Below are 11,096 nucleotides of genomic sequence, written 5' to 3' on the forward strand. Positions count from 1 at the left end.
CCTGTAATTGTGACCAGGGTTTTTCTGTATCGTTGTGCCAATACAAATATTTTTTTTTGTGATCTTTAGATTCTGATAGATCAGAGTCCTCGGATTACTGTTTCTGTGAACTCTGACCTTGGAGATACTAACCATACACTGTGTTCTCTTAAATGAAAACACAATGGACTTAACATGGATGTACTTAATACTTACATCCTTCTTTCCCTTGTTGGTTTGATGTTTGGTTCAATAAATAATGGCTCTGTGGAATCCACTGCTACTGTGTACTTAAGCCTGAATTTGAATAATTATTTAAGCCGGTAAAGACGTGACCATTTCATGTGCTGGTACCTTATGTCCTAGAAATGAAAGTGTGTTATCCTGTCTTTTTATCATCACTCTGTGTGTAATTAAGAACTGAATGTCTCTGTGTGGAAAGGTTTATCATCCTCTGTTAAAGAAACACCTGACAGTGAAAAGCATCCACCATGTCCCAGTCAAAGCACAGAGGACAACACCTCAGTCAATAACACAGGTACTGTGGTGTGTGCTGACTCCTGAGTTGGTGTAGAGATTGTGGTTTGGGAATGTTTGCATTATTAGTGTAGAGCTTTACTAAAAGTGTGGAAACTGTAAACCTCATAAACCACTTGATCTTGCGAAATTGTAATGTGTGAATCCAGCATCAAAACCTGTTTTTCTGGGGAGCTCGCTCAGTGATGACGACAAACAAAATTTATACCGAAAGCATAGTGCAAATTGTAATGAAACATAGATTCAAAACATAAACCAGAGGCTTATTTTTCATTACTGTCTGTTTTTCAGTTTGTTTGGACCTGAACCTCCTCTTAAAGCTCTTTGGCACAGACCAAATCAATTACCCTCAGAGCAGCGGCCATTTAATGAACTTGCAGCCTGGGAAGGTCTGTGGGAAGGTAAAAGCCTAATGAGGTCCTGCACCCAAATGGCCTCTAAAGAGGGAATTGGAGCCCTCTGCTTCATTTTATCCCCCCATGTTGAAGGAGGGCATTAACACGTCAGCCTTTAGTTGGATTCCAGTAATCGCTCACACCAAACAAAAGGAACAAGGTCTCTTGGTTTGTGCTGCTGAAAATTCCAGCCTTAATCGTCTGGATTGTTATCCTGCATGTCACAAATAAACAACAGATCATTGTTAATTGTAGGTTGAGTCAGACATGAACAGAAAGATGGTGGATTCATTGTACGCAGGGAACAGGTACATTTGGTTCTTCCCGTTTCTTTAAATAACTGCTGTTCTAATGTTTCAGAGTTGATATGGAGTCTAGAACTGTTTGGTAAAGAGTGCAACTTGGTGTCAGTATTTTCCAGTAAAGGATAGCATTGGAAATTTAAATTCCATATTTTTTTCTATATCATTGTTTTAAGTGTTGTCCTTCCATTTTTTCTTCCTCATGTACTTGTATTTTTCGTTTTCTCGCTTCCTTTTTTCCTAGTATCCCTTTTTCTTCCTCCTCCAAAATTTTTTTCACTTTGTTTCTGACCTTCTTTCTTGCACCTTTTAAATTTTCTCCCATCTGTCCTTCAAACCTCATCTTTCTTTTCTTTTCTCCATTGTGCCATTTTTTTCGTTCTGGTGTCCTATGTTTCTTCATTTTAGTTCTTGTTTTTCTTTGCTCTCTTCTTTCTTCTTTGCATTCTACCTCCTTTCCTCTCTGTGGATAACTCTTTGTCTTTCCCGTGTTCTCCTTTTTCTCTTCTAGTTGTCTCTGTCAGTCTGTCTTTTCTTCTTAACGGAGAAAGTTGAATTTTACTTGAATAATGTGTATAATAATATATGTGTATAATAATGTGTATAATAACCTGAACAATAATGTGATGTTCGTGTTTGTTTTCTGCTGCACGGCATGGTCGGATCCTAACATAAATGTTTGGTCTTATGGTTGCACATTCTTTCCCTAATTTTTTCTATGATCCTCCTACCCCCCACAGGTATTCTTTCTCGCTCCCTTTCGTCTTCATCATCTTCGTTGGACTCTCGTCATGGGTCAGGTGGCCGACCTCGTCCGTTGCCTAGGCAGCGCCTCCTTGCCAGGCAGCGAAAGGAGAACATCTCCCCTGGTCCCAGGATGACGCCATCACCTGCACTCCACTCCTCGTTCCGCTCCTCAGGTCCTTCGGCTGCAGGTACAAAACACTGACTCAAAAGGTTTCAGGAAGATCCTGGCATCATGAACCTTGAACTGGCTTTTGTTGCATGCGTTGCAGGTTTCAGAAGTAGAACCTCCTCAGGAAGCAGCTTGTTGAATGACGGCTCTGAGGTTCGACAAGGGGAAAGGGTGCTGGTGGCGGGACAGAGAACTGGTGTAGTTCAGTTCTGTGGGAAAACCAGCTTTGCTCCTGGTTAGTAAATATACATTTTCCTCTGCTTAGCTTTGTGACTTAGCTTTGTGACATAGCTTTGAGAAACCTTGACCTTGTGATAAGGTTTTACCTACAACACATTCCTCTTTAAGAATTACAACAGAAGATATAAAAACTGTACTTAAATGATCTTCTATCTAACCTTCCTGTTGTGAGTTGGCATTCTTTACAACAGGAGCCAGAGACGTAGAGACATTGCAACAGTTCTGTTTCGGAAAGTAATGGCTCTCAAATAGTTAATATTTTATGTTTTTTAGATTTGGGGAAAGAAACAAATTCCTATGAAATGATGCACACATGGTTCTTAAGTTAAACACTCCTATTTCATGTTTTCTGGTTTTTGCTTCATACTTACATACTGTAACAAACTACTGCAGTGGAAATTCTCTGGTTTAACAGGAAAGAGTCCTGAAAAATTCACTTTAGTACAAAAAACTTCTTCAGACCAAACCCTCACCCAACATAAACACAGCAGTTTACACGACTCATTAATATTTAGACAGCAATTCTCCTCAGGCATCAGTCATGTATAAATAAATACTAATGTGTCTCACACCACGACAGGATTTCTGTCTTATTTCCCCCTTTGATACTCTTAAATCAACGCCGTTTCGTTTTAACTTCAGTGCACCAAAAACAAACATGTTTTCTTTCCTTTTTTTCCTTCTTCTTTTTTACTTGACTGTGAGCATATTAATGTGCGTGTGCAAAACTTAACTTTGAACTTTCTTTTAGTTGGTAATATAGTTCCCATTTTTCAACCCATAAAAAATCTTATCAGCAAGGAGCCACAAGCAATGACTTGTATAGATGACTTATAAACAAGCCATAGATGGGTTGTTTATAAGCTGCTTTGCATCTCTAAAAGTAGGGTCTCATTAGTAGAGGGGCTTTACAGTTTAACTATAAAAGGTGAATTAGTCAGAATACCACATCCATGGAGACCCACCACAATCTGTAGAAACCTGGAAATGTATATTCTTTTGAATGTAAACCTGGTACAAACTATATATATATATATATATATATATGCAGGAACCATGTACCCTCACGTTTAATGGTTTAGCCTTTAAGATGTTCACATTGTTAATGAGTATCACTGGTGACGTAGCTTCAGGTGTCGGCGCGCATCTAAAATATAAAAACTCTGTTCCGTGCATCTTTTCTTGTGTGGTTTTGATGTCTTTGGATTTATTTTCCTGCAGGTATCTGGTTCGGCATTGAACTGGACAAGCCAAATGGCAAAAATGATGGCTCAGTGGGAGGCGTAAGATACTTCAGCTGCCCTCCAAAACATGGAGTCTTTGCTCCTCCTTCTCGTGTTCAAAGGTGAGAACCTCCACTTTTTATTGCGCTGACAAACCTTAAGTTTTCTTCTGTGGTCATTTGCAGAGAAAATCAAATGGACTTAACCAGAAAAAAAATTGAATTATTTAACATTCATAGCAGATTCAACAATAAATCCCCAAGGCTGCTTTTGATTGCCCTCATATATACGTCTGATGGCACTAATGAGTTCCTTTGACAGTGTCATTTGCGTGGCCGTTGACATATTTGATTTCGCCCTCTGTGCGGTAAATGCTTCTCCTCTGTTCTGGTGATTAACTTGAGTCAGAGTTATCAAACGTGGAGCCCAGAGCCTTCGCTCAGCAAGACTTTTCAATTTAATGTGACACCTTGTAATGAGCCAGATGCTGCAACGTCTGCTTTTAAATGAAGATGACTAATATTTAAAGGAAGACATATTCGCACAACAGGTTGTCAGCTAAACTGTATGTTAAAATGTGATGTCTGTGATGCATCTGTTTTTAGATGGCAAATCAGAAGATGATTAAGCTGCAGATTTGTTGCAGGGCTTTTTGGTTGTTAAACTACAACAACAAGGCAGTCTGGAAGAGTGAGCAGATTGGTTTTGTTATAAAAATCTGAAAAAAGTACAGAAATACAAATTTTTCTGTTGTATTTCTATTATTCATCCATTTTGTCTCAACCAGCTAGCCCCTTTCCTGTCAATGTAAGACACATAATGTGTCTCCAAAAGCTTTTCAAGTTGTTTATTTCTGTTGTTGCAGCTTCCCAATTTGAAGATAAATCCCTTTTGCTATACTTAGAACTAACAATAACCAGCATTGTACCAGTGTTGCTCTTAGTGTGTGTCAACACCTGATGGAAAAAGTAGAAAGCATTAAGATTAAAATCAGACTCTGGCAGCTGATTGACAGACACTGAAATCAGTTTTCTTTTTTCACTCTTAATTAAATGAGCCAAGATGAAAACTCCTACTTTATTACTTCATAAAGTCAAATATTTTCTCTGCAACTTTTTTCATGGTAAAATCAGATAGGGATGTGGGAATACTAATCAACCAGCCACAGATTGCAATCTTCCAATTTATCTTTGATTGTGATCCATAATTCACGTGAAAATAATGTAAGTTTTTTTTCTTCTTACATTTATTGAGTGCACCAAAACTAAAAACTCAAACCAGTTTCAATCTCTAAAAGCAATAATTAAAAGCACTTTATTTATTCCGAAAGGAAAGTAAATACTGGCATCACTCGTATCCTCAGTGTCGTTGTAGATGGTCATGCTGTGGGCTGTGAAGAATCTCCAGCAGCAATCAGTCTTTCATAAACTCTAGAGGCCTCTAATTGAAGACTGTTGCTGTCATGACATGTTAGCTCAATATCCAGGGAGCAGAAAGATTTCATTAACATGTCCTGGATTTCACAATCAGTTGTTGGCAAGCACTGCTAATCCATCTCATTTGCTTGTGCAAATGAGGTCTTTAAATCCTGAACTGGCTGCATGGTTTGAAAGCTGAGCAGAGAGACGTTGGGAGTCTGTGATATGAAACTAAGGCACATCATGTTCAGTCTGATTCAAAATGCTACCTCTTTGAAGGATCCTCCACCACATTTTCTTTTACATGTTCTAGTCTTCATCGGGGAAATATTATAATCAGTCACTCAGATGTCAAACAACATAAGAAAACCATATCAATCCCCAAAATTATTGTTGTCTGGGATGACAAGCATTTATTTTCATGCCTGGATAGGGATAATCTGCGATTGCTTATTTTCCCGGTGGATTTAAATTGCTACTTTTATCAAAATTCCTGCAACACATTTTATGTTTTTATGGACAGTAATCAGAAAATCTGTTTGGGAAAACGTTATAACTACATATTGTTCTGATATTGGTTCTGGTATTTTGGCATGTGTACATGTTAATCTTCTTGCTTTCAGTATGAAATATTAAACCTTGCAGCTTTGCCCTAATTAAATTTTCCCATGACTCAAAGGTTTCCTTTTTACTGTTGTGAACAAATTAAAGCTCCTGGTTGTTATGATTCTAATAATTTTTGTTGATCAATAATTAAAGTGCGTCCCTAACAGCAAAATTAGAAAAACAATAATTAGTTTGCAGCATCTGTATTTTACACTGAACGTATATTACATGATTAATAAGTATGCAGCTGGGCAGCAACTGTTCAAGGTTTTTGCTTCTCATCAGACTAGTTAAAAAAAATTGTTTTTTTCAATAACCTCAGTTTTTTAAGGTTATTTTAGTGCCGATACAGATGTTTCGTTAATTGTAAGGATTTCCAAAGTGGCTGTTTATTAAATCAGTTTTTTCCTGGGGAAATTCTCTGACAGTATTATTCATGGAATCACTGACTTAGTGGACGGCACATTAGCAGCAGAGCGCCTCAAGTGTATAATGGTCATAACTGAATAAAAGGCATTAAAAGGCAGCTGTCATCTATAACAATGTGTGCGTTTGTGAAAGAGTTTATCAGAGCTGATGGACTGTAGCACTTTCATTTCTTTGGATGATTTGTCTCTGTTCATGTTTTTCTCTCAGGGTTTTCTTGTTACTTTTATTTTTATTTTTTTAGCGCTTCCTTTAGATAGAAGCTGCTTTTTGGGGAGTCAGCTCTTGTTTCTCTTTCCTCTTTTATTTCCTAATTAACCTCAGAGTAGAGAGCGCGCATGCTTTCCAGCTGTCTAATGAAGGATTTTGTATTCTTCTTCAGAAGCTTACTTCTCCTCCTTGTTTCTTCTGCTGTCAGCATCTGCATCTATTGTGACCTATTAGGAAAGTAGATGCTCCATCCTTTCACAAATGCACTTTGCTGTTGTTTCTGTACTTTTAACTGTTCTCATTTCTGACGCCTATTGTTTTGTATCTGTGCTCAGACCTTCTGTTTGTCAGGTTTAGAGGAGGTTAAGAAAACAATATGGCTGTTGCAAGATCGCTGCTGGCAACTATTTGTCGCCTTTGTTTTGAGATCTAAAAAATTTATTCTTGCACTATGGTTACTTTAAGACCTCAGGGAGGAGACTAATACTTAATTCCTTTCCTCCTAGGATCCACGGTTCCGTCGACTGCCTTTCAGAGCTCACCACATCACGACTCAGTCATCCAGTCAGCGGTAAGGATTAGACTCAATTATGTGAAAAGTACAGCTGCAGACAGAGGTTTTCATGCACTCATGGAATGTCATTAATTTTTGGATTTTAAGTATCCATTAAACAGTTTTCTTCTTAAATTATAAAAACTGCATGGATTTTCAAAACCCAAACTGGGGACAGAAGTTTGAATGTATTATTGAAACCCATGCAAGCCTAATTGGATACCTTCAGTGGACAGGGATGGGAGGTATGTTATACCGCAATAACCCAACTGAATGTATTCAGACTAAATAACAATGACCCTCAATTTTTTAGAAAGGTCTTAAACCACACATTTCTAATAATAGTCTAATTAGTGGTGATTTCAACTTTGTTATGGACTTTTATTTAGATAGATCTTCAACTTTGGTAGTTAAATCTTCGAAAACATGCATTGAAAATATGAACTGGAAATATGAACCTGTTTTATATTTGGCTGATGTCTATCCATCTCCTATGGTCGGGAGATCTTCTTTTATTCCAAAGTATGTAATGTTTACATTACATACTTTACATTGCAGTTCTTCTTAGGTCGTGGGAAATTATTTTCTGACAAAGGCAAGTAGCACAGATCTCAAGCTTTCTGAAAATATGCCCGAACTGAGATGTTGGAGATTTAACCTTCAACGTCTTACAGCAACCAAGTTCTCTGAATATTTGTAAACGCATAAAAAGCTTTTTGGAACAATGATGATGTTATTTCTCTTACGTTGTGATGCTTTTAAGGTCCATTTAAAAAAACGTATTACATCTTTCCAGCCATCTGTCAAAAAAACGCAGTTGAGTAAATAGAACTAGAAATGCTCAACAACCTTTTCTCTTTCTCTGAAATTGCAACATTTAATTTTGAGTGGATGGAAACTTTAGACTGGAGACATTTCTACTTTTCTCTCTGTGAGGACAGTTCTTAGCATGCATCTCTGTGGAATGTACTTGACTCTTATGACCGGCATGCAGGGACAATTCGTCGCAGCTTCAGCACATCATCAGCCATCGCCACACCAAAAGAGGGGAACAGGAGGAGCCCGGTTTCCAGGTGAGAATCTTTTTAAAACAGTTTTCACATCTTTCTTCCCTGAGCCTTTCAGCTTCATCCTAATCCTCCTGCAGCAGTGTCAGAATCAGGAGTTTTGAAATGGCTACAGTATTCTAAAGAGAATGACCTGAGGATCAAGCCCTGAGCTCATAAATCACCTGATATTTCTTTTTCTCAACACATATTTTCTCATAAATCTTCCTTGCTGTTTTTTCCACTCTTTCACAAAACATGAAGAAGTCGCTCTACCCCTCACCGACGTCGCTGGAGCACCCTCAGTGGCAGCAGTGGAGGACTTCCTGGAAGCATGGCAGGATCAAGTCTGTCATCCTGCTCTGACGGCCAGGTGCGCCTTCATGTGGGCATGCAGGTCTTCCTGACCAGCGCCAACGAGATGGCGTTCGTCCGCTTCTTGGGAACCACAGACTTTGCCTCCGGGCTCTGGCTGGGGCTGGAGCTTCGAAGCCCAAAGGGGAAGAACGACGGGTCTGTGGGCGGCCACCGCTACTTTACATGTCGGCCCGGCTATGGCGTGCTGGTCCGACCCAGCCGTGTCACCTACCGTGGCATCAACGGTTCCCACCTGGTGAATGAGAAAAGCTGAGATCTGTTGAAAACTGGGGGTGTGTTGGATGCAAAGATCTTTGAACTTTTTGCATTTCTAACTTTTTGCATTCTCTGTGTTGCAGAACTTGGAGCTAAATAAATAACTGCTTATTAGTATTTAAGGTCTAGAGGCAAAAAGCACTTTATAAAGTTAAAGATAAATTTGCTTTTCATTAATCTCTCTGCACTACTTAATCTGATTGCACCGACTCGCCTGGTCGTCATAGAATAAGATTAAATTGGGTGTTTGCGAAACATCTTTTAAAACAGAGCTCATTTTGATCACATCTTCATTGACTTTATCAAATAATTATGATTTAATCAAGGCTGTTTATGTGTTAATGTGAGTGCATGTCAGTCAAGAGCATGTTGGAACAGGAGATTATGCAACAGGGTCATAATGTATGTGATGTCAAAGTTATTATTGGTTATTATGATTAAAATGTTTATCAGGATACAGCTACATTAACAGCATTTATTCTATAGACTGTTATTTTGCCTCAGATAAATTATTCTGTTTGGTGTCAGTTTGCATATTTAACCTGGTTAGGTATGGTTGGTAATAATGTGACTAAAAATATTTTTATTTGAAATCTTTAATATTTTTTTATGCCCTAATGTGTGGTCAGTAGAGTCACCACTGAAAGAAGAGAGTCGAGCCATTTAAAACCGGAAAGTTGACATTAATAAATCCCATATAAACAAACATTCAGCTGAGGTATTGGGTAATTATAAAATAAATAAATGTCCACTAATCTGGCCTGAACGCCCAAAGTTCATTGAAACCTTGTGGTTGCAGGGAATCATGAATCCTGTGAAATAATTGAAAAAGATGAGACAAATGCTGCTTTTCAACAAAATTAACCAATTTTAGTTAATTGGCAGACTAAAATGTACTTGTACGTCCCAGTAAGAAAACCAGCCCACAACATCATAGTTCCTTCATTTCCACGTGTTCTTTGTATCACACTATACAGAAAAATAAAACGCACACACACACTCACACACACACACACACACACACACACTTGTTCATTAAATAATCAACCTCGGAAAACAAAATCATAAAGTACTAATTTAAAATCTTTTAAGGATACTTATTAACTTTCAAACAAGATTGAGATTGTCCTGTTTTTATTTTAATGCTTCTTGAACATCCTTAGTGGTGCTGGTGTTCGTCATACTGAGGTGTTTTTCTCGAGGATCAGGTTTCTGAAACAAAGTTGGAGAAAGAAATTCAGTGAGTAGGATTTCCTCCTGGTGCAAATCCATTCCCTTAATGAAATTCTGTCTGTACCCTCCAAGGTCGAGTTCGAATGGATCTTCATCATTGCAGGGATGTTTTTTGCAAGCAGGCTGCAAGCCCTTCTGCTCATACAAGGCAAGAGCGTATTTCTATCAAAACAAAAGTTTCTCAAGTTGTAACATACCTTTCCTGCCTTTATATGTTTGATAATGCATAAACATAGTTAAGAAAACATTTAAGCACAGAATATATAGGAAATAGTTAAAAACATACAGTAACCACACATTATAAAAGCACATCTCGGTTAAAGATACTGACGTTTTGCCATAATCCCATACAGTCAATGCAGTTACCAGAGATAGAAGTGTTATTGTAGGAGACATTAGTTTGTCTAGAAATCAAGTCCATTTTTCCCATGTTGTAGAATTTGGTCCACATTAATGAGAAGTTTTCAAGGCTGTAAATGTTAATTATGACACAATCATATCATGTATTTTTGCACACGAAAAAGTATTTTACTCATTACCACAGTGATCTTAACTGTGGTAGTCCATATAACGGTCCTCGAGTGAAGTATGTTTTCATGGAATAGGATTTAATGGGCCAAAATAATATGGTATGTCTAATTAAAACCGCTTGACACTAGAACTATGTAATCATCCACAAGTTTCAAGGATATAAGCTGATTAGTGTGTCTGGGCAGCTCTGTGGAGAACGAGCCATTGATTGTGCATGTGGAAAACAAGGCCTCTGTTCAGTAAAACACTCATGGCCCGTCCAATTAGAGCATGCCGGCCACAACGGCAGCAGCAGAATCTCCAGCGGCCTTCCCTCATTGATCTGTTTTGGTCAGGCCCCAGGTGATTGAAAAGCTGCAGCCAAGGTTGTCTGAAATGTCTGCAACAGATGAATGGTAAAAAAAAACCCAAAACAATAACAGCCTTTCTAAAGTTGAAACATTTCCATCTACTCTCAGAAGAGCGTCTCCTTTATATTAAAGCCACCTTTGATGTATTCTCTTTTCACATCTTTGTTCACCTATAGTTTGTTGGATGGGAATTTCTGCACTAATGAAAAGTCTTCACTGGGTGTGACAGAAGTGGTTCAGTCTTATGAATTTACATGTTAAAACTTTTAAATAAAATAAGTCTTTCATCATGTCTTTTGGGCTTTCAATTTCTTTCCACAGAAAATGAGCCGTTTAATTCCCGCAGGTTTCTACGGTCTGTGCTGGAAACCCCCCCGATGGAACCAGCCTTCACGAATTTGGCTTCGAATAGGAATAACATGCCATATCATGCCATGATTGTGGAGCAAATTGAGGTTTGATTGCTTGCTAAATTGTTTTCTATGCTTGTTGTTTATC

At 38.2% G+C, this 11,096-nt stretch overlaps 1 protein-coding gene across 6 annotated transcripts in view; it reads left to right on the forward strand.

The window, feature by feature from the left end:
- Window positions 1–10,892, forward strand: part of LOC129365157 (CAP-Gly domain-containing linker protein 4-like) — a 28,904-nt gene extending 18,012 nt beyond the window's left edge. For 4 of the 6 annotated variants that reach the window (XM_055038129.1, XM_055038131.1, XM_055038128.1 and 1 more), the window contains 7 exons: window positions 422–517; window positions 1,954–2,148; window positions 2,230–2,364; window positions 3,591–3,714; window positions 6,759–6,823; window positions 7,800–7,878; window positions 8,116–10,892. In XM_055038129.1, the coding sequence (XP_054894104.1) occupies window positions 422–517; window positions 1,954–2,148; window positions 2,230–2,364; window positions 3,591–3,714; window positions 6,759–6,823; window positions 7,800–7,878; window positions 8,116–8,482 (1,061 nt within the window). In that variant the 3' untranslated portion in view covers window positions 8,483–10,892. The remainder of the gene's footprint in view (window positions 1–421; window positions 518–1,953; window positions 2,149–2,229; window positions 2,365–3,590; window positions 3,715–6,758; window positions 6,824–7,799; window positions 7,879–8,115) is intronic. The other 2 variants (XM_055038132.1, XM_055038133.1) reach the window with 1 other exon arrangement.
- The last annotated feature ends 204 nt before the right edge of the window (window positions 10,893–11,096 follow it).

This window comes from Poeciliopsis prolifica, unplaced genomic scaffold (genome assembly GCF_027474105.1).
Source record: "Poeciliopsis prolifica strain line A6 unplaced genomic scaffold, Auburn_PproV2 SCAFFOLD013, whole genome shotgun sequence".
NCBI classification, from domain to species: Eukaryota; Metazoa; Chordata; class Actinopteri; order Cyprinodontiformes; family Poeciliidae; genus Poeciliopsis; species Poeciliopsis prolifica.